The sequence below is a fragment of the Octopus bimaculoides genome, chromosome 7 (assembly GCF_046866305.1).
Source record: "Octopus bimaculoides isolate indiv1 chromosome 7, ASM4686630v1, whole genome shotgun sequence".
Taxonomy (NCBI): domain Eukaryota; kingdom Metazoa; phylum Mollusca; class Cephalopoda; order Octopoda; family Octopodidae; genus Octopus; species Octopus bimaculoides.
Genome location: NC_142934.1, coordinates 46506811 through 46531587, shown reverse-complemented (window position 1 = coordinate 46531587; position 24777 = coordinate 46506811). Strand labels below are relative to the sequence as shown.

The 24777-nt window shown below is 39.0% G+C and overlaps 1 protein-coding gene across 2 annotated transcripts in view; it reads right to left on the bottom strand.

Moving 5' to 3' along the window:
* The window catches only part of LOC106874171 (ankyrin repeat and MYND domain-containing protein 1), an 87256-nt gene that overhangs the window by 39065 nt on the left and 23414 nt on the right, over nt 1-24777 (bottom strand). For both annotated transcript variants that reach the window (XM_089355247.1, XM_089355248.1), the window contains 6 exons: nt 21901-22634; nt 15306-15477; nt 12513-12653; nt 7383-7484; nt 4367-4474; nt 406-537 (listed from right to left, as the gene is read on the bottom strand). In XM_089355247.1, coding sequence (XP_089211373.1) covers nt 406-537; nt 4367-4474; nt 7383-7484; nt 12513-12653; nt 15306-15477; nt 21901-22634 — 1389 coding nt within the window. The remainder of the gene's footprint in view (nt 1-405; nt 538-4366; nt 4475-7382; nt 7485-12512; nt 12654-15305; nt 15478-21900; nt 22635-24777) is intronic.

Sequence of the window (24777 nt, the reverse complement as noted above, 5' to 3'; positions counted from 1 at the left end):
AACTGGTCACTATTTCTATTACTATGTAAAGGTCTCTTTCAGTTGTTCATACATAGATATGTACACATATATATAAGACAGTAGGTTGTGAGTTGAGGGAGACTGGCTGCACTTTCTCTCAAGTCAAACTATCCTGTAGAGGTTCCCTTATTGTTCATACATATATGGATACAGTGTGTGTACAGTGTAATTGAGGATTTGGTCATTATTTCTAGGAAGATGAGCAACAGGACAGAGAGCTCCTTGATTGGCTTGTTTCAAACTTTGTTTCTAAATTGCCATTTCAAAATATGTAGCAAATTAAACAAGGCACAAAACCTCACTCCTCCCCCACCTCTCTAAATTAATCCTCTGAAAATAATTGAAATGAAAACTTTAAAACTGATATGATTTCTTTGAACCTACCAATTCAAATCTGTTTTCAAGATTCCATTGCTCTTCAAACTGAGTGGTCACAGCAACACAGAGACTGTTACCAACGCCATGTGTTAATTCCATGTTTGGATCAGCACCATTATTCAATAATTCTTCCACTGCCTGGAAAAATGACAAACAAAATACAATAAAATGGCTTCAGCTTAATAAATAAATATAAAATCATTATAATAATTTTGATAAATGTTTTCATGCTTTTCTGTCAAAATAAAAAAGAAGACTTTGTGGAGACCAAAAGATCATTCTTTACTTCCTTCTCTTTAGTAATTTGTTGCTTGATGATGTTTCTGGCAACCTCGCTAAAGTCAGTGGCATGAAAAAAAGCACCTAGTATATTATGTAAAACAGTGGTTCTCAACTGGGGTCCATATGGGCCCTGAGAGTCCATGTAAGAATTTTGGGGGTCCACACAACAAAATAGTAAACCCAGGACCCACAATAGTGTTGTAAGGGTCCCTGAAAAAATTTTGCTTTACACGAAACTCAGCTTGCAAAGACTTATTGGGGCAAGCGAAAGTGAAATTGTGATGGCACCTGTGCCCAGCGTCGCCTTTCTGGCACTTGTGCCAGCGGCATGTGTAAGGACTTTCGAGCGAGATCATTGCCAGTGCCCCTGAACTGGCTCTTGTGCAGGTGGCACATAAAATACACCATTTTGAGCATGGCCGTTGCCAGTACCGCCTGACTGGCCTTCGTGCGGGTGACACGTAAAAGCACCCACTACACTCTCTGAGTGGTTGGCGTTAGGAAGGGCATCCAGCTGTAGAAACTCTGCCAAATCAGATTGGAGCATGGTGTAGCCACCTGGTTTCACCAGTCCTCAGTCAAATCGTCCAACCCATGCTAGCATATAAAGCAGACGTTAAACGACGACGATGATGATGATGATGTATGTTTTGGTATGTATTGCAAGAAACAGCTTGGTTTCTTTTTCTATCATTTTACATTGTTCAACCTACGCGAGTGAATGTGTGGAAAAGAAAATAGGAATTTTGAAAGAATTTTCTATAAAACTAGTTTTAAACATTGAATGATTATGGCGGTCTGCCAGACAAAAATAGTATTTCAAAGGGGTCCATAGATTAAAAATGGTTGAGAACCTCTGGTGTAAAGTGATTAACATTAAGAAGGGTATATCCGGCTGCTGAAACTATGCCAAAAGATATACTGGAGAATGATGCAGTTCTTGGTCTTGCCAAACCATCTAACCCATGCCAGCATAGAACATGGACGTTAAATGTAGATGATATGTATAACTTTGATTGATCTGTCTATTTTACTTATGTGTGGAAGAGAAAATCCTATTCCATATTTAGTTACTTCATAGCAATATTGATTTCAAATTTTGGCACAAGGCCAACAATTTCAGGAGAGGAGTTAAGTCAATTACATTGACCCTAGTACTCAACTGGTACTTATTTTATTGACCCCAATAGGATGAAAGGTAAAGTTGACCTCGGCAGAATTTGACCTCAATGTAAAAACAAACAAAATACTGTTGAGCATTTTACCCATCTGTCAGCTTGCTGCCTTACTCTATTACTTGTTACAGTCATTTGACTGTGGCCATGCTGGAACACCGCCTTTTAGTCAAGCAAATCGACCCCAGGACTTATTCTTTGTAAGCCTAGTACTTATTCTATCGGTTTCTTTTGCCGAACCGCTAAGTTACGGGGACGTTAACACACCAGCATCAGTTGTCAAGTGATCTTGAGGGGACAAACACAGGCACACAAACATACACACACACACACACACACACATATATATATACGACGGGCTTCTTTCAGTTTCCGTCTACCAAATCCACTCACAAGGCTTTGTTTGGCCCGACGCTATAGTAGAAGACACTTGTCCAAGGTGCCATGCAGTGGGACTGAACCCGGAGCCATGTGGTTGGTAAGCAAGCTACTTACTACACAGCCACTCCTACACCTACTGTCAATTAATGATATTAATCAAAGTCTAATTGTAGAATCATATTTTAATCTCTTTCCAACAGTTATACAAAAATCATAAAATTCCAATCATATATAAATACTGGTGGAAAGGGATAGTTCTGGAAGAGATTCGTACCATATATGTCACGTATGCATTGTGCGAAGCAGCAGTAAATGAGGAAGCTCTCTTCATACTGACTATAAAAGTATTATGATTGAAAAGTGAAGGAAAGGAGAGATCTTTTTGCACAAGAGACCAAAAGACTCAGTTACTGTTTTTGGAAGTGTGAATGTCTGAAAATCGTGTAATGCATAAGAAATTCTTTGTAGCTCAGATGATGGTCATACAGGAGTTGTAGTATTGGCAAAAGCCACTAAATTTGTAGAAGTTGTGTTATTTCTCTCTGAGCATGTGAGAAGCAGTCAGGGGCTTTGGGAAGTGGTTGAGAGTGAGAGACTCATGATTATAAGGTCATTGGTTCAATTCCTGTTATGGGTTGCATGTTGTGTTCTCCATTTCCTATTACTCAAGTCTACTCAGCCCAAAACAATTACCTGCCAAGTTTTCATGCAGCTCTCTCACTTTCCTCTCAGTGTCACATCCTTGATGTTTTCTTGGGGTCAAAGGTGAGAGCAACAGAAGGATATCTATGTCAGCCTCTGATGACACAGACACCTAAAGCAGCGAGTTAAAGCATTGTACATACTAACAAGCACCAGCTATGGTTGTGTGTATGTAGTGGAAGTACCTAAAATGATGTCTGTGTGTCTCTCTTGAGCTATATAAAGGGTTGGAGGTGCAATGGTCCAGTGGTTAGGGCAGTGGACTCGCGGTTTCGATTCCTAGACCGGGCGTTGTGAGTGTTTATTGAGCGAAAACACCTAAAGCTCCATGAGGCTCCGGCAGGGGATAGTGGTGCACCCTGCTCACCACAACTTTCACTCTTACTTCCTGTTGTGCCTGTATTTCAAAGGGTCAGCCTTGTCACACTGTGTCACGCTGAATATCCCCGAGAACTACGTTAAGGGTACACGTGTCTGTGGAGTGCTCAGCCCCTTGCACGTTAATTTCACGAGCAGGCTGTTCCGTTGATCGGATCAACTGGAACCCTCGACATCGCAAGTGACGGAGTGCCAACGACAACATATAAAGGGTTAACAACTCTTTGGAGTTAAAGTATTTTAACAGATTTTGAGTTTTGATAATATGAAGAAGTTTCATATTATGTTTTGGGTGACACAAAATGGTATCAACTCTCTTTAAAAAAAAGAGGAAGGACACATTGAATAATGTAGTCTTTGATGCATTGTTTATGAAGGAGAAACAAGATGGCCAAGACTAATTTGCCTTTGATCATAGGTCTGATTGATTATAACTGACTTGGGCCTCAGCAACAACAACAACAACAAAAGCAGCAGCAGTAGCAACAACAATGATGCCGATGCCGACAACAACATTAGAGTTATTTTGCTATCAAATTCCTGTAAACTCTTTACTCTTTTACTCTTTTACTTGTTTCAGTCATTTGACTGCAGCCATGCTGGAGCACCGCCTTTAGCCGAGCAAATCGACCCCAGGAATTATTCTTTGGAAGCCTAGTACTTATTCTATCGGTCTCTTTTGCCGAACCGCTAAGTTACGGGGACGTAAACACACCAGCATTGGTTGTCAAGCAATGTTGGGGGGACAAACACAGACACACATACATATATATATATATATACATATATACGATGGGCTTCTTTCAGTTTCCGTCTACCAAATCCACTCACAATGCTTTGGTCGGCCCGAGGCTATAGTAGAAGACACTTGCCCAAGGTGCCATGCAGTGGGACTGAACCCGAAACCATGTGGCTGGTAAGCAGGCTACTTACCACACAGCCACTTCTGCGCCTGTTGATTAATGATAATAAAAAATTGAACTGAGACCCCTTGTCAGTGTACTAAGAATTAGAAATAGGGTCCCATGATAGTTAAATGATATACTCACCAGTTTGTTTCCCCAGGCAATTGCTAAAGCAAGGGGAGAAAAACCATTTGTCGAAACATTTGGATTTGCTTTCTTTTCTAACAGCAACTTGACAACAGCAGCTGCATCCTATGATGATGATGATAATAATAATTAATAATAATAATAATAAAAATAATAACAACAATGTTTTCTTTATTAACCCCTAAGGGTTTACAAAAGACATAGAGGATAGTATAGGACAATACAATGTGGGGTTACATAAAAGGTGTATAGAAAGTAAAAAACAGTAACAATATAAAATTATAACCATGAATAATTCCTCAAAAGAGGGAGACTTCCTAAGGCTGCTTGTGGGGATCCCAGAAATCCACAGTCACCCTGGCCTGCATACTGAGACAGTTAAGAATTACCCTTGCAAGAATTTGTCCAGTTATGCACAACAGACGTATTCCTCTGTGATTATCACGGATGTTTTTCTTCCCTTTGTTTTCATACAAGCGCATTATAGAGTCATCTTCCAACTGTTGGGGAACAGATCCAGTTTCCCAGATCAAAATGATCAATTTATGTAGCTTTCTTATAAGTTGTCTACCACCATACTTGTACACTTCCGCAGGAATACTGTCTTGTCCAAAAGCTTTACTGTTGGAAAGTTCTTTTTAATTGCAGTACAGTAATGTCCTGATCGTCATCATCGTCGTTGTCGTCATCATCATCATCATCGTTTAACGTCCATTTTCCATGCTAGCATGGGTTGGACGGTTCGACTGGGGTCTGGGAAACCAGGAGGCTGCACCAGGCTCCAGTCTGATTTGGCAGTGTTTCTACAGCTGGATGCCCTTCCTAATGCCAACCACTCCGGGAGTGTAGTGGGTGCTTTTTACGTGCCACCGGCACAGGGGCCAGAGGAGGCTGGCAACGGCCATGATCAGATGGTGCTTTTTATGTGCATGGAAGCCAGTCAAGGCTGTACTGGCATTGGCCATGTTCAGATGGTGCTTTTTACATGCCACCGGCATAGGTATCACAGCTACAATTTCCATTTGATTTTCATTTTGATGTGTACGAGTTAATTTGTTCCTGGAGAATGCTTGTAAAACAAAAACTCATAAACAGAAAATAAAACTCATAAAAACTTGTAAACCTGGGGTCTTGTAAAGCGGGTCCTTATAAAGTGAGGTATTACTGTATTTATCTCTTCCAAGGAAAAGTTCCTCAATTATAGGTCTCTGAAGGATTTCATTGATTACTTCAGGTTCAGTAGAGGATTCTGGATTAAACAGAGATTTAACGTGCTGAGCCAATCTTTTCAGAATTTCATCTTTGTGACTTAAGAGTTTTGACCTGTCATTAGAAAGAATAGGTTCTGCAGTGCCCTTTTTGGGGCCAAATATGTCTTTCAGATTATCATACCATGCTCTCAAGTTGTGTGAGTTAGCAGCCAGCTCCAATTCTTAGGCTTTTTTTTTTTTTTGTTCTCCAAGAATTTTTCATCTCATGCAATAATAATGATGATGTCACTGCTGCAGCCAGCAATGACAACAGCAACAACAACAATAATGATAAGTGGGACGAAGAGTCCCCTACACCAATATCAACATGGAAAATATGGACATATACGATATATAAGATATGCATATATAAAAAAAAATACATAAATATTAGGTTGTTTCACATGAAATGTTATATTTGAAAGGAAACAATAAAATGCTTCAGCAGTGTTAGAGAACTGATTTAGTTAATTAAAGTATGATCCATGTTCATTTATGATGTTTACCCAATGTTTTTCTATGTCATATATTTCATCTTTAAAAAAAATTCATCTTTTGCTATGATAAACTGTTCAAAGGCTTCAATTACTTCGTCTCTACTTAAGAATGTTTTATTGCTTATGAAAAGCTCAAAATGCTTAAATAAGTGATAATCAGTAGGAGAGATATCAGGGGAATAGGGAGGATGTTGCAAAATCTCATAATTCAGACTTTTGGACCGTAGATTGAGGAATGTGAGGACATACATTGTCGTGGAGCAAAATTGGGCCATCTCTATTCACTAGTCTGGGTTGCTTCTTTTTCAAATTCTCATGCATGCAATCAATATCCTGGCAATACCATTTTACCTTGTTGCAAAAATGAATAATGAATAACTCCTTTCGCAGACTACCATTCAGTGACCACTAACATTTTAGGGTGCAATGGTGGGTTTGGGTAGTGACTCTCCTGCATCTAATCACTGTCCTGTTCTCCTGCTGTTGTCAAAACAGCATCCATTTCTCATCACACATAATGATTTGATGCTAAAATGGTCTTTTTCCAGTTGAGAAAGCAATAAGGAGGATACTTTGAGGTGTTTGATTTTTTGAATCTCATTCAGTTGATGTGGAACAAACCTATCTGTTTTTTTGACTTTTCCAATTTTTTACAAGTATCCAAAGACAGTTGTGCAAGATGTTTGGAGTTCTGATGTAAGTTTTCAAACCTTTGTTCTCGGATTTTGTTCAACCAAAGCATTTAATCCATGCCGAATAACTGATTTTGGTCTAACACTTGGTTTATTTTCAAAGCTATCATCTCCTGAATGAGAGCTTTGGAAATATCTCTGAACAGTTCTGATGTTAACAAAGCCATTGCCAAAGGCTTGCTTGATATTCCACAGAACTTCTGTGGCAGAGTGACCCAGTTTGTACTCATACGAGAAAGTCACTCAACATAGTTTGGGTGTTATAATTTTCATAAGGTCTGTGGGTATGAATTTTGTAAACTAATATTGTTGGGAAAGAAAAAAAATCAAGATTAAATGTAAGATTCCACACTATGGGGTGGTTGGTGTTAAGACGGGTATCCAGCGGTAAAAACCATGCCAAAACAGACACAGTAGCCTGGTGTAGTTGTCTACCTGGCTGCCTCTGGTCAAACCATCCAACCTATGCCAGCATGGAAGAAAGACGTTAAACGATAATGATAATTATGATGATGATGATGATGATGATGATGATGATGATGATATATATATATAATCTGATTGTGCAGCTTACCTCATAATTATCATTTCGTGCACATGCAATATGTAACGGAGTACGGCCTCCTAGAACTGACTTTGAATCTGGGCTTATGCTATCAAATTGCCATTCGTCTCTCTTTAAATTAAAGAAAAGTGAATATATTAGTGTAACGTAAACAGAATTATACCAAACATTGTATAATAGGAGTAGATATTTATTCTGCTCCCTGCACCTATGGTTGTTCACTGAGTCAGTGTATCTCTATATATGAGATAGTGAGAAGATTTCTGGCTAGCTTAATGTAACAGCATAATCTCTGTTAGCAAACTAACAACTGCATTCAAAATCAGGCACAGTGGTCGTGTAGTGCGAAGTTTGCTTCCCAACCACATAGTTCCAGTTTCAATTCCACTATGTGACATTTTTGGCAAGTGACTTCAGCTATAGCTCCAGATTGACCAAAGCTTTGTGAGTGGATTTGGTAGACAGAAACTGAAAGAAATCCGTCATACACACACGTGCACAAACACACACACACACACACACACACACACACACACACACACACACACACACACACACACACACACACACACATTCAGAAATGTAACTGCACATGGATTATAGGCGATTTTTTTCCTCCTTCCTTCTTCACTCTCTGCTATTTCATTTATCCTGTTTCCGAAGAAGAGCTACTCTTTTCTTTCTCTGAGCATCATATCAATACATTGCTTGTGCTAAGTCTTCTTTTTTGTTTCTTTTGTTTTTTCTCTGTTTTTTTTTTAATTAACTATATATATATATGTATGTATGTATGTATGTATGTGTAGGTACTCAAAAGTAACTGGAAACATTCTCTGTGGGACAGGCCCATTGTAGCTCAGGCTACTGCTGCTAGAAGCCATTTGATGCAACCCCCAGGCATCAGTCTGCCAACCAGTAGTGTTGGGTGAAGTTGTACCGCCATGTGGTGTGTCTTTGTTTTGCAGTGCTTCTCTCTTGTTCATCGAGTTTTGTGGTGGCTGAAATGAAGGAACAGCATGCTTCTGTGAAATTCTGTTTTCTGATGGGCAAAATGGCAGCCGAAACAGTTGTCATGCATCAAACAGCTTACAATGACACTGCCATGAGCAAAACACAGGTTTACAAGTGGTTCCCATGCTTTAGGAATGGTCACTTGACACTTGAAGACCAGCCTCGTTCATGGCGACTGTTGACCTCTCAAACAAATGAAGACATCACGAAAATTCATGAACTGATCTTGGAGGACCGTCACCAAACAACTGACAAACTTGTTGATGTGACTGGTATGTCCTGGAGCTCCTGCCAACGAATTTTGGGTGAGGAATTGCGAATGAAAAGTGTTGCAACAATATCTGAGCCTCGCTTGGTCGCAGAAGATAAAATGCAGACATGACTGAAAGCATGTTTTGAACTGAAAGAACAGTTGGGAGTTGATCCGGACCTTTTTTCAAAGATCATCACTGGTGATGAAAGCTGGTGCTATGGAATTTGCAGATGTGGAAGAGGTGAAGAAAAAAAAAAAATGACGGAGGCACTTTGCAAGAGTCCCAGCACTGCTCCGAACAGTGGAAAATGCATCTGGACTGATGCATTACTTCAAATAGAGAATACTTTGCAGGTGATAAAAGTGTAAATATGCAAAACTAAGTGAATAAAATAATATTGTAAGATTCCGGTTTCTTTTGGGTACCCCCTCATATACAGGGTGCAATGGGTAAATTGTCACCATTTCATATTTTTAATTTCATGCATGGACATTGTTTGTTTTTGATTTTGTCAACTACACAGTATAATAGGGTCAGTTGGACATTGTTTGTGAGAAAAACAACACAAAGATGCAATTCACTCTGCCAGAAATTTGGAAACGACATGCTGTACTGCTTGGTATTTGCACTGGAAGCTCCAATAAGAATATTTCAGAGTGCTTAGATCTCAATCTGAGGACATGTACCAAAAGTGATAAAAATCAAACATCCAGTCAACATCATGGTGTTCGGAGTGATCACTAGTGATGGTGACATTATGCCTCCATTCATCTTACCACACGGCCCCACACTTAACACGGAGACCAGACCCTATGTATGGCAACAGGACTCCGCACCATGCCACACAAGCAGAAGAACCCAATCATGCTTGTCAGACAATTTCTGTGACTACATCACCCCTAGCATCTGGCCACTTAACTCCCCAGACTGCAATCTCTTTGATTATTATATGTAGGGTGCAGTTGAGTGAGAGACCTACAAAACTTCTTGTAACATCAAAGATGGACAGAAGGCAAGGATTATGGCAGCATTCCCCAACTTAAACAAAGAGACTGTCCAGGAGAGCTGCAGGAGATTCCGAAGTCATCTAGAGGCCATGGATGAAGCCAATGGTGATTTTATTGATTAAATTTACTCCTTAATATTTCAAGATATTTTTATGTAATTTTGGTAAATATATCTGTTAAAATGGGATGTCAGTGTTCTTTCATTTTTGTGTAATTTAGACAACAGTTTATTCCCCATACCTGTATATTCAAATATGAAATAAGCAACAGTAGTGTAATAAGCATTATCAACTACATATAATTAATGCACATGCTTTGTGTATTTGCCGGTGGACTGTAATTTGGCACAGTGAAGAATACTCTCACAAAGCACTGGATGTTGAAATAGATGAAAGTCATTGTCTATGTCTTTCAGGTGTTTTACCACCCAGCACTTTGGGAGAGTATTCTTCACTGTGCCAAATCACAAGCCCACCAGCAAATACACAAAGTGTGCGAATTAAGTATATGTAGTTGATAATGTTTATATATGTGTGTGTGTATATATATATATATATATATATATACACACACACACACATACACATGTAAAAGTGCCTGTGTGGTGATATGTAGAAGTGCCTGTGTGGTGATATGTAGAAGTGCCCTTGTGACGTCACATAAAAATGTCTGTGTGACTCCATGTAAAAGTGCCACGTGAAAGTGCCTGTGCAGTGCCTCTTAAAAACCCATGTGATGCCATGTAAAAGCACCCATGCAGCGCCACATTAAAGCATTCAGCACACTCTGTAAAGTGGTTGATGTTAGGAAGGGCATCCAACTGTAGAAACCATGCCAAAACAAACAAATGAGGGCTGGTGCAGCCTCCCAGCTTGCCAGCTCTCTTCACACCATCGAACCTATGTCAGTATAGACAACAGACGTTAAATGATGATGATGATATACAGGGTGCGTAAGGTATTTGAAGACACCTTTTTTGGATCACTACTGCATTTTTTGCTAACTCTGTATAATCTTTGTTTCAGAAAATAATAATGGCAGACCCTCAGCTCACTCGAGAAATGAAGAGGCATACTGTTATTGTAGTTATAAAGGCTGAGCATAGCGATTTAGAAATATCTTGATTTTTAAAAGTTGCCAATCTTTCATCTACAAAGTTTGTAAGGAGTTAGAGACTGAAGATAGAAATGTATCACCAGTATCAAAGTATAAAAAGCATTCTAAATACTCTGAAATCATCAGAACACTTGAATTTATCCAGCAAGTTCAACAGACCATTGATTACAATCTTAGAAAGTCCATGAGGTGAATTGCAAAAGATCTCCGTGTGTCAGAAGGAACAATCAGAAATGTTGTCCACGAAGACATCAGATATAAGTCTTATATGATGAGGAAAGGTCAATTTGTCAAAAAAAGCAAAAGAAAATCACTACATCAGATCTAAAAGGTTCTTAAACAACCTGAAAAATCTAGCAGAAGAAGATTTGATTTGGTTTTTCTTAAAACGAAAAATACTTCAACCAATATCAAAAACTTAACAGAAGAAATGACAGATGGTTATGTGCAGACCCTTCTGAAGTTCTAAGTGTTATGCATATAAAATTCCCTGCAACTGTCATGGTTTTAGGGGTTGTCAGCAATGAAGGACATGTGATGCCTCCTTACTTCTTTCCACAAGGCCTTACATCAAGGTCCTGGAAGCAATTTTTAAGCCCTGGATAGGCAGTGTATGCAATGGAAGGTCATATGTGTTTCAGTGAGACTCTGTACTATCACACATGGCTCTAGTAACACAGGATGGTTGAAAATTTTTGTGATCACATAATCCCTAACATTTGGCCTCCTAATTCCCCAGATCTCAATCTATTGGACTATTATGTGTGGAGTGTTGTTGAGAGAGAGGTCAATGAACACACCCATAACACCAAAGATTCTTTGAAAGCTGCCATAGTCAGAGTAATGTCCAAAATGAACCAGGACTACTTGATTCGAGCATGTAGATGATTTAGATCTCTTACAGAAGCAGTTGTTGAAGCTGAAGGTGGGTTTATTGAATAACGTTATAGAAAAGAAGGTTTATTTTTATCCTCATAGCATTTTTTGATAAATAAAGTTATTATCTGTTATTAAATATCTGTTTTTTTTTATAAACATAAATCTGTCCTCAGATATCTTATACACCCTGTGTGTATATATATATATATATATATATATATATATATATATATATATATATATATATATATATATATATATATATATATATATATATATATATATATATATATATATACATACATACATATATGCAGTATATATCCTGTATCTGCATGCATGAGATGCTGGAGTTGTGCATTGTTGGTAAATGTGCATCATCAATCAATCAACAGAAAAGAACAATTACATCAACAGTAACCACCAGACATAGGCAGACGCATTCAGTAGTCTCATCTCCATGCTAATAATCTAGATTATTAGTATAGATTAGGCTGCTATTGCTAGCAGGTCAAGTGACCACACGGGAGATCTCTCAATGGTTTCACCATACTGCTAGTTTTCTCTTATGCTGCCCTACTTGTGGGTTTCACAAATACCAATAAATTCAAATGATGAATATTGCTTTCAAATTTTGGCACACAACCAGCAATTTCATGGAGGGGGTAAATCAATTACATTGACCCCAGGGTTCAGCTGGTACTCATTTTATTGACCCCTAAAGGATGAAAGGCAAAGTCGACTATGGCAGAATTTGAACTCAGAATGCAAAGGCGGATGAAATACTGCTAAGCAAATGATAATATTAAAATCAACAACAACTACAACAAAACAACAGCAGGGAAAAAGAGAAAAAAATGATTCGGTCAGACCAATGCAGTGTTCATGTAGGAGCCGTCAAGTGCAGCTCTTGCGTTGGCATCGGCGAGAGAATTAAGCAATAATTCCGTCATTTGAATTCCTTCCTTTCCGGGCATTCCACAGGCAACATGTAGAGGAGTGACACCTCCTTCCTAAAAGAAGACAGGAGAAAATGGTGCTATGTTAAATAAGGAAACCTTATTGACATTCTGTTAACCTTATTCGAAAAAATATTAAACTTATTAATTAGAAGAAATATTAGACTTCATCATCATCATCATCATCATCATTTAATGTCTGTTGTTCATGCTGGAAGGGGTTGGATGGTTTTGAAAAATTCAAGAATGCAAATGATAAAGTTTGTCTTTATTTGTGGTCTGTATTTGATGGCAACCCAACTTTACTGAATAGATGCATGATCTCACAACAGTTTTGATGAATCAGCATTCCAGTCTCCATTTCTTCTTTTTTTTTATTCTTCTCTGTGACTAAGAAGAGAAACAAGAGAAGTGACACAACTTTTTTCCAAACCTTCCAAGACTGTTGGAAGGAAGTTATTTTCTGACCAAAGAAATGACCTAAGTACTTGCAAGAGAGAGTACTCCACTAAAGGCAAGTAAGAACTAGGTGGGAGGTGGGGGGGGGGGGTGATCGATAAAATTGCCTGTCAAGAGAACTACATATCCATTGTTGTTGGTACTCTGTCGCTTACGACGTCGAGGGTTCCAGTTGATCCGATCAACAGAACAGCCTGCTCGTGAAATTAACGTGCAAGTGGCTGAGCACTCCACAGACATGTGTACCCTTAACGTAGTTCTCGGGGAAGATTCAGCATGACACAGTGTGACAGGGCTGACCCTTTGAATTACAGGCACAACAGAAACAGGAAGTAAGAGTGAGAGAAAGTTGTGGTGGAAGAGTACAGCAGGGTTCGCCACCACCCTCTGCCGGGAGAGTTGAAAATACTGGAGAAAATTTGCCAATGACCTATACACCATAGGGAGCAAATGGTTTGAGTAAGTAACTATTATAGTTACAAATATCTGACAGAAATTGCATCACTACATACTTATGTATGTCAACATATTTCTACAAGGGGTGTTCATTACAGATTTCCCATGTCACATTGTAAATTGCAGCTTACCACTGGAATTCACTTGTCTTTTATGGCTGCTGAAGTGGACTAAGGTGTTATAACTGAAGCAGTCGAATGCAGATCAGTGAGTAGGTTCTTATATTTGAGTGGTCATACACTAAAAGAGATTTTCGATGAGATGAAAGAAGTTTATGGTGACAATGCACCATCATACAGTATAGTCAAGCCCTGGCATCGACAATTCAAATGTGGTCGGACATTGATGGAAACGGCTGTCTTTCTGGAATAAGACCAGACCATGTACTAGTAGGAAGATGTAGTATATCCAAAGCAAAAGATATATGTAGATGTTACTTTGATGACTGGCTCTTTAGGTTTGCTCAGCTAGGTTTAGCTTGGGTTAAATGGCAAAGATATGTAAATCTCCACTTGTCCTGTGACTGACTACTTATGTCTGCTTGGACAAGATTGACTTGGGTTTAAACAATAAATTCAATTGCTGTTTTATTAATTAACATTAGAAAAAGAAAAGGCAAAGTCAATGTTGGTAGAACTAAAACTCAGAACAAGTCTAGACAAAACTATTTATCGGATACTCTGTTGTTTCTTTGATTTAAGGGGTTGTATGAAGTATTGGATGGCTGGTAAATAATACCAATTTTGAAATGAGCAATTTGAGTAGTTTAGGAAGGTGTTTTAAACTGAATGTTTTTCTGAGGCTCTGGTGCTTTATAAGTTCGCTTCCATGTGAAGATAACAGAAAGGTTGTGATGGATAATTGCAAGGTTGAAAATGGAATTTCAATTGTTAAAATATATTGCTTGGAAACAAGTGTGGGTTGGTAATAGGAAGGGCATCTCACTGTACAAATCTGCCTCAACAAATACTAACTGAGCCACACACACACTATGAAAATGATTAAACTACAAAAATTATGATGGATATTTTGAGTTGAAATGTAATAAAAAAATTAAAATAAAACAGCTAGCCACCTACACTTTTCTCTGCAAAATAGGGATAGTTTATCTTGTTCAGGCTATATCATTAGCATTATTCTGCGATTGAGAATTTAAAATCACTTCTTTAACTTTCTAAAAGACATCTCAACGCTTCTAAAAGCAAAACTTTGTTTGTTTATTTACGTTTGTTGTAATTTGAATTTAACATATGAGAGCGTCTCATAAAGCGAGATTTATATATCTTAATATGCAGAGGAATTTGTAGTGGGTAGTTTAGCTTAATCGGTCAAAGCATCGTGACATGTAATCACTGGGATGTGAGTTTGTGTCCACAGCTAGCCACCTACACTTTTCATTGCAAAATAGGGATAGTTTATCCTGTTCAGGCTATATTATTAACATTATTCTGCGATTGAGAATTTAAAAAAATCACTTCTTTAACTTTCTAAAAGACATCTCAACACTTCTAAAAGCAAACTTCGTTTGTTTATTTACGTTTGTCGTAATTTGAATTTAGAATATAACTGATTTTAATTTAAGTGAAAATAATTATAATTTCTCTGGGCTCAGGTGTTATGGTTATGCAGCTATACAAGTGAAATAAAGCAGATTTCTAATGGCTTACTCTTCAGAAACCTTCAATGCAACCAACATTAGTGTGATTTGTCTGTGTAGTAGTGATATATCAGAAAACAAAACATTATATGAAAGTAGCTTTTGATATAGGGAAAAAAAAAACATTAACTTACCGCATCTGAGAGACTGAATGAAGTGGATGCATTCTTCAACAAAAGTGTCCTCACCATTTCTACATCAGATGCTCTAATAGCAAAGTACAGAACTGGCCATGGGTAGTAAGCAGCATTAGGATCAGCTCCACGCTGTAGGAGTAGGTTAACGCATGTTCGGTACTTGTTGTCGCTGAGAAGATAATTATAGCCATAACCAGAAATTAAAAGCACAGTTTGAAACAATGTAATACAATAATATAATCATGTCAAATTCAAGAGAAGGCTTCAGCATTGCCACTCTTTACTCTTTTACTTGTTTCAGTCATTTGACTGCGGCCATGCTGGAGCATCGCCTTTAGTCAAGCAAATTGACTCCAGGACTTATTCATTGTAAGCCTAGTACTTATTCTATCAGTCTCTTTTGCTGAACCACTAAGTTATAGGGACGTAAACACACGACCATTGGTTATCAAGTGATGTTGGGGGGACAAATACAGACACACGAACATGTACACACACATACATATATATACATATATATGATGGGCTTCTTTCAGTTTCTGTCTACCAAATCTACTCACGAGGCTTTGGTTGGCCTGAGGCTATAGTAGAAGACACTTGCCCAAGGTGCCATGCAGTGGGAATGAACCCGGGACCATGTGGTTGGTAAGCAAGCTCCTTACCACACAGCCACCGCTGTGCCTGATGACTTTTTTCTACTTTTCTTGGTTCTGGGTTGTTCTCTCTCAGGTCTGGCCCTACACTAATCTATTTTTTACCTCTGGAGCTGGCAAGCGAGAGGATTGCACCAGGTTCCATTGTCTGCTTTGACATGGTTTCTATGGCTGAATGCCCTTCCTAATGCCATCTACTTTACAAAGTGTATTGGGTGCTTTTTATGTGGCACCAGCATCGGTGAGTTCACCAAACAACTTGCAAAATAAACTGGGATGGGGAGTAGTATTGAGAGAGGTGACTTTGTGCCAGTTAAGAGGTGAAAGTATAGCAGAGAGGAATAGAAATATGTATCTAGAGGGGATATTGGGCTGCCCCAATTGGAGAAGAAAGGAGAGAGATAGAGTTAGAGAGAATGGGAGAGAGAAAGAAAGAGAGAGAGAGAGAGAATTGTAGAGATGCCCACAAGGTACAGTGTGGGTGAATTGTTGTATCAAAATGAACATGATCTGGTCAATTACTGATGATGCCATTAAAGAAACTGATCACTCACACATCTGGCAAACAGGATCTTATCAGTAAGTTATTTTTCTTTGCAGTTCCTTTTTTCATTCTTTTACCACAAACAAGCAGTGGTACAAACACTCATCATGCTGCTGGACAGCCCATTCACACTTCCTTCTCAAACTAATTGTTGTGCTAAAATGATATTCTGTTGTAAATATCTTATCCATTGTTTGTAGTAATGACAATACCTTATTTATTAACAATAAAAGAAATATTTTTGCATTTAAAATCTCAACAGATTTTGTATTATTTCCATTTGCTTCAACTCACCCAGATCATCACACTGGTGTCACACAGACAGAAATATTCTTAACATTACATATCTTTCTAAATTCTCAAAGAAATTCATTTTTTTTTTTTTTTTTTTGCTACAAGGATCAATAAGATAAATGTAACCTGAGTAACAGAGTCAAATATCTATAACACCCTCCCTCACAAATTTCTGAATTTTTGTAAGCCACATGATAAGCCACACATTACATTATTTACATTATTTTCACTTGACGGATATTTGTCCTCATCTTGTTTGTTGTTAACACAATGTTTCAGCTGATATACCCTCCAGCCTTCATCAGGTGTCTTGGGGAAATTTCAAACCTGGGTTCTCATTCCTAAGGTATTTTTCAATGTTATAATTATTGTTATTATTCAGGTCACTGCCTGGAATCAAACTCAGAATCTTGGGGTTAGTTGCCTGCACTCTTAACCGCTACGCCATATAATAATAATAATAATTAATTCTTGTTTTATTGGCCACAAGGGCTAATATAAATTAAAAACATGTAAGGACAAAGACAGGATGAAGGGTACAAAGGGTTTTGTCCGAAAAGAAACCCTTTGTACCCTTCGTCCTGTCTTTGTCCTTACATGTTTTTAATTTATATTAGCCCTTGTGGCCAATAAAACAAGAATTAATTATTATTATTATTATGTGGCGTAGCGGTTAAGAGTGCAGGCAACTAACCCCAAGATTCTGAGTTTGATTCCAGGCAGTGACCTGAATAATAACAATAATTATAACATTGAAAAATACCTTAGGAATGAGAACCCAGGTTTGAAATTTCCCCAAGACACCTGATGAAGGCTGGAGGGTATATCAGCTGAAACATTGTGTTAACAACAAACAAGATGAGGACAAATATCCATCAAATGTAAATAATGTTCATAATTCCTCATCTCTTAAATATAGAACTGTAAGCCACACATTGTATCTATGTTTTTGAAATGAATGATAGTGCAATTCTGAAGAGATAGCTTACCAAGCTTGTACCATTTCTCGTGACTTAGAGCACACTAAATCAAATATGTGAGGGTTCCTTAAAGATAGATCCACTTCTTATAATTGGTTCCACAAATCTACTTTTAACCCTTTAGCATTCAGATCACTCTGTCAAATGTAATACTTATTTAATTTACATTGTTTTGAATTGATCATACATTATCTGGTAGCTTTGAGATTTGGATGATGAGATATTGTTTATTTTCAAATAATATTATAGTGTACATTATTTACATTATTTACATTGAATGGATGTGTCCTCATCTTGTTTGTTGTTACCACATTTTGGCTGATTTACTCTCCAGCCTTCATCAGGTGTCCTGGTAGAAATTTGAACCCAACTCTGGGTTCTCATTCCTAAGGTATTTTTTTTAATGTTATTATTATTACCAAAATCCTAATAAGTAGGAAGGTAGATAAAACACAAACCCCTTCAGGTAGATGGCCCTGCTCAGTATGTAGAAAAGGAGTAGGTAGTAACTCTATAAGATGTACCCGGTGCAAGCTATGGACACATAAGAGGTGCAGCAACATCAAAGGCAGGTTAACTAGCAAGTTAGTTTTTGTTTGTGGCAGATGTTCAGGTGCAATAAAGACTGTAAACAAACAGGAAACAACTTCTATCTCATTCCAGGGTGAAAAACTAGAGGTAGTCGATAGCTTCCGCTATCTGGGCGACCAAGTTAGTAGTGGGGGTGGGTGCGCTGAAAGTGTAGCTGCTAGAATAAGAATAGCCTGGGCAAAGTTTAGAGAGCTCTTACCCCTGCTGGCGACAAAGGGACTCTCACTCAGAGTAAAAGACAGACTGTATGACGCATGCGTACGAACAGCCATGCTACATGGCAGTGAAACATGGGCTGTAACTGCTGAGGACATACGTAAGCTCGCAAGGAATGAAGCCAGTATGCTCCGTTGGATGTGTAATGTCAATGTGAATACCCGTCAGAGTGTAAGTATCTTGAGAGAAAAGCTGAACATTAGAAGCATCAGTTGTGGTGTGCAAGAGAGACGATTGCGCTGGTATGGACATGTGGTGAGAATGGATGAGGATAGCTGTGTGAAAAAGTGCCACACCCTAACAGTTGAGGGAACCCGTGGAAGACGTAGGCCCAGGAAGACCTGGGCTGAGGTGGTGAGGCAAGACCTTCGAACATTGGGCCTCACCGAGGCGATGACTACTGACCGAGACCTTTGGAAATGTGCTGTGCGTGAGAAGACCCGGCAAGCCAAGTGAGATCGTTGCCAGTGCCCCTGGACTGGCTCTTGTGCGGGTGGCACATGAGATGCACCATTTTGAGCGTGGCCGTTGCCAGTACCGCCTGACTGGCTCCCGTAGGATTTTCGAGTGAGATCATTGCCAGTGCCCCTGGACTGGCTTGTGCGGGTGGCACATAAAAGACACCATTTCGAGCGTGGCCGTTTTCGGGCGGGTGACACGTAAAAGCACCCACTACACTCTCTGAGTGGTTGGTGTTAGGAAGGGCATCCAGCTGTAGAAACTCTGCAAAATTAGATTGGAGCCTGGTGTTGCCATCCGGTTTCACCAGTCCTCAGTTAAATCGTCCAACCCATGCTAGCATGGAAAGCGGACGTTAAACGATGATGATGATGATGATGATTATTATGCCTGGAATTGAACTTGGAATCTTGGGATTAGTAGCCTGTGCTCTTAACCATTATGCTCTATGCCCGTGGGCAGTGTAATGGTTAAGAGCATGGGCTACTAACTCCAAGATTCCGAGTTCAATTCCAGGCAGTACCTTGAATAAATAATAATAATAATAATAATAATAATAATAATAATAATAATAATAGCAAGAAAAAAAAACGCCTTAGGAATGAGAACCCAGGGTTAGGTTCAAAATTCTACCAGGACACCTGATGAAGGCTGGAGTGTAAATCAGCCAAAACGTTGTGGTAACAACAAACAAGGTGAGGACACATATGGGTCAATGTAAGTAATGTAAATAATGTGCAGAATTCCTCACCTCTAAAACATAGAACAGTATTATAGTGTAGGTGTGAAAAGTTGGATCTGGCCGGTGTGAACATGAATCAGGTAGAATATTTAAACCGGATATGGCTGGTTTAAATATTAATACTAAAGGGTTAAATCTGCACATAAGGAGAACAAGTCTATTGAGCTACATGTAGCAACTAAAAAAGAAGTATTAATTTTTAAAACCCCATGGTCAAATTTTAGCTCACAGAAACAGAAGAATTTTCTGGAATCTCTTTTTTTCCTTTTTCCCCTTTTACATTTTCAGTCATTGGACTGTGACCATGTTGGTGCACTGCCTTGAAGGATTTAGTAAAACAGACTGACCCCAGTACATATTTTAAAGTCTGGTATTTATTATATTAGGCTCTTTTGCTGAGCCTCTAAGTAACTAGGATATAAACAAACCAATGTAGCAGAACAAAACCTTGTGAGTGGAGTTGGTAGACAGAAACTGAAAGTAGCCCATCCTATTCTTGATTTCCTTAAGGCCATAGTCAAATGATAGAGACTAGTGATGACATTCCCTGAAGTCACTACACAATTGTTCAGCATGCTAGAAATAGCACCCATATTCCATCAAGTCACATGCTACGGCCTTTATAAAAGAAGATGCTAGACATACAAAGCGATGAAACGGTCATGGTTGGAATGGTATGAATCTAGAAGCCGAAACAACAATAACTGCAGCACTACAAAGAGTTAATCTATAAGCTGTCATGTTGGTTATATCACAAAGGCACATGGCTCAGTGGTCAGAGCATCAAGCTCACAATCATGAAGTTGTGAGTTCGATTCCTGGACTGGGCTCTGTGTTGTGTTCTTGAGCAAGGTGCTTTGTTTCACATTGTTACAGTTCATTCTAGTGGAGGTGCAATGGCCCAGTTGTAGGGCAGCAGACTCACGGTCATAGGATCGCGGTTTCGATTCCCAGACCGGCCGTTGTGAGTGTTTATTGAGTGCAAACACCTAAAGCTCCACGCGGCTCCGGTGGGGGATGGTGGCGAACCCTGCTGTACTCTTTCACCACAACTTTCTCTCACTCTTACTTCCTGTTTCTGTTGTGCCTGTAATTCAAAGGATCAGCCTTGTCACACTGAATATCCCCCGAGAACTACGTTAAGGGTACACGTGTCTGTGGAGTGCTCAGCCACTTGCACGTTAATTTCACGAGCAGGCTGTTCCGTTGATTGGATCAACTGGAACCCTCGACATCGTAAGCGACGGAGTGCCAACAACAGTTCATTCAGCTGTAGAAATGGGCTGCAATGTCACTGGTGCCAAGCTCTGTCGGCCTTTGCCTTACCCTTGGATAACACCAGTGATGTGGAGAGGAGAGGCTGGTATGCATGGGCAATTGCTGGTCTTCTATAAACAACCTTACCTGGACCTGTGCCTTAAAGGGGAACATTCTAGGTGCAACCTCATGGTCATTCATGACCAAAGAGGGCCATTACCCTTTACCCTTTATCACCAAATCAAGTTTAAAATGTACTCTCAGTTATACTTAGTGTCTACGTCAATAGTTTTTCATCTCTTGTCATTCAGCATCCATCACAATGTATGGTGTTTAACAGGGGACACAGATTGCATGCCTTGCAAAAACAAAACAAAAAAAAGAAAAAGAAAACGAAAAAGAAGGAAAAAAACAACATACTGACTATTTTAATGAAACAAGCTAATTTTGCCCCAGAGAAATTTATCCATATTTTTTAATAGTATTTCAGCCTGCATCAGTCACTACCAGTAACACCATCACTGCAACCACCAGTCACCACCGCCACCACCACCACCACCACCATCACCACCACCACCACCACCACCAGTAATACCACCACCGCCACCAGTAATACCACCACTGCCACCATCATCACCACCACCACCACTACTAACACCTAACACCATCACTGCAACCACCACTGTCACCACCAGTCACCACCACTGTCACCACCACCACCACCACTGTCACCACCACCACCACCACTACTAACACCTAACACCATCACTGCAACCACCACTGTCACCACTGTCACCACCACCACCACCACCACCACCACATAGATTATAACAATAACTATAAAAACAAAACTTACTTAATATTGAATTCTCCTTTTGAACTGTCTTTGAATGAAACTTTTTTGGGCAATTTTGAACTACTGCTGGTAAATTTTAGTGATATACCTGGAACAGTAAGTGTTTCTGATTTGCCCCTTTTCCCTTCCAGTTTAGAAGCTGATTCATCTGCTTTAAGTTCTACATATGCCTCCGATGCATCTTTAACATCTATCACTTTATTCCCTGCATAATCAGTTTGCAATGTTAAACTTTTGGTATTTCTGTCATCCGATGCCTGCTCGTAAATAGGCATATTTGGGGATGATTTGTTATTGTCTGGGAATGACTTGCGCACATAATTACTGTCTTTTTGTTGATAATTTTGTTTTTTCGGTAACAATGTATTTATTACTGCAGACTCTTGCCATTGGTTACTTTTGTTTTCAACTGCCATCACTTTAGAAATGATGGTTGCAGAAGTTTGTGAAGGGATATCCACAGAGTTATCTATTGATTCAGGCCAGAAAAGGGTATCATTCATATCAAAAATATTTGAATAGCATAGAGGTATGCATGGTTTCTCATTTTCTCGGCCCACACTGTAGTTTGGAAGATAACCTTGTTTATGTATTTGGATGTTCTTTGGAAATAGGTAGTACGGGTAACAGTGAATAATTCCAACAGTAAGGGCAGAACATCCTTCATCACTAAGCTGGTTAACATTAGCACCACAGTTGAGCAGTAATTCAATGATTTCATCATTTCCTATAGACTAGAGAAAAAAAAAAAAAGAAAGAAATGGGTGAAGGGAAAAAAATTTTTGAACATGTTATAAACAATATCAAGAACAACAACAATGAACACAAGACATTAAATTTAACCCTTTGGCATTCAAACACATCATATCAGGCCCAAATATTTGCTGTTTTTTTGTTCAAACTGGCCAGATCTAGCCTCTCACACTTACACTACAATGTCACTCTAAACACAAACAATCACATCATCAAAATCTCAAAGCTATGAGATAATGCGTAATCATTTCACAATAATGTGGATAAATAAGCACTATAGTTGATGGATTAATCTGAATGCTAAAGGGTTAAACATCTTACTGCATTTTAAATAGTTCCCCAAAATTTCAATTACTTGACCTGGTAGGAGTTATCTTCCTTTTTTTTAGTGTTTTAAGATTTTGAGCACCCCAGAGAAAATTTTAGCCTACGATGGCAGTTTCTTCATGTCAGAAGATCATGACAAAGAGTGGCACACTCTCAAATGGCTATGTAAACCGAACTTTGAAGTTGCAGAGCTTTTCTTCTTACCTTTGCTTAGCCGTTTTAAAGTGAGAGTCAGTCTGTGCAATCCAGATACTCATTAAAGTTATAAAAAGGTAAAAGTAAAGTTACTTCTTGTGTCATGCTAACTCATAAGGGCTGGTTTCCTGATTTCATGGGTCATATATTCCTCATCTAGATGGGACACTGGTCTGTTGCAGGATTACTCATTTTTTGCCAGCTGAGTGGACTGGAACAACGTGAAATGAAGTGTTTTGCTCACGAACACAACATATTACCTTGTTTAGAAATCGAAACCACAATCTTATAATCATGAGTCCAACACCCTAATCACAAAGCTACGCACCTCCACTTTTTAAATTTGGAGGTCTGTTGACAGTAGCTCAGTGGACTAGGATGGCTGTGGTGATCAGCAAGCTCTCAGTCTTTCATTGGAATGGCCTTCTCCAAGACAAATTGTTTTATAGGGCTGAAGAGCTTCACCTTGCTTGGAGTTGTCAGAAAGGCATTAAGGAGGGCACCAGACCACCCAAAGGACTTTGTTCTTTGATCTGTTGTCAAGGTCAATACTCTGAGCCTTTTCCTTTCCTGTGGCATTTACAAGACAGTAAGGGTTTATGCTGTAAAGGTTAAATAACATGCTACTTAACCAATAGCAGAGACCCTAACCCTAACCCTAACCCTAACCCTAACCTAATAAGGTGCTACTACTCTGAGTCAGAGTAGACTTGAGAACAATAATAACTAAGTAGTCCAACTCTTTAAAACCCTGGAATTCCTGCATCAGAACCCTACTTCTGGATAGAGTTCAAAATAATACCTAGGACACATGAACTAGTAATCTCAATTTATCACACAAGTGAAATCCTACCATATTTCAAACATGAATTAGAAGTAGCTGAGGCATATAAACTACATTGAACATACATACAGAAGGTGTGTGTTTTGCTAGTTTGTGGGTAGGTTACTCTTAGAAAATATATTCTATATATATATAAAGAGTATATTCTTAACAATTCACCTGGTATTAAAACACCTGGAAGTCATAGACAAGGCACATGGCTCAGTAGTTAGAGTGTCAGGCTCACACTCATGAGGTTGTGAGTAGGATTCCTGGACTGGGCTGTGTGTGTTGTGTTCTTGAGCAACAGACTTTACTTCACACTGCTACATTTTACTCAGCTGTAGAAATGAGTTGCGACGCCACTGGTGCCAAGTTGTATCGACCTTTGCTTTTCCCTTGGATAACATTGGTGGTGTGGAGAGGAGAGGCTGGTATGCATGGGTGACTGATGATTTTCCATAAAAACCTTGCCTGGACTTTTGCTTCAGAGGGGAACTTTCTAGGTGCATCCCATGGTCATATCTTTTGACCCATAGACAAGTGAGATAACTTGCACAGGGTTCCATTCAGGAGTGATACATCAATGTTTCATCATTTTTGTTATTTGTCAATACTGCGTACCCAAAACGAGACCCAATGTAAGTTAAATCGTTGTCTACGACTCTATGCAAAATGGTGTAAGAACCATCTGCTGGTATATCCCAATATTTCATACCAATGAAAAAATTCAAATATGTATTAGAAGCGGCTGGGAGTATACAAACTATACCGAACAT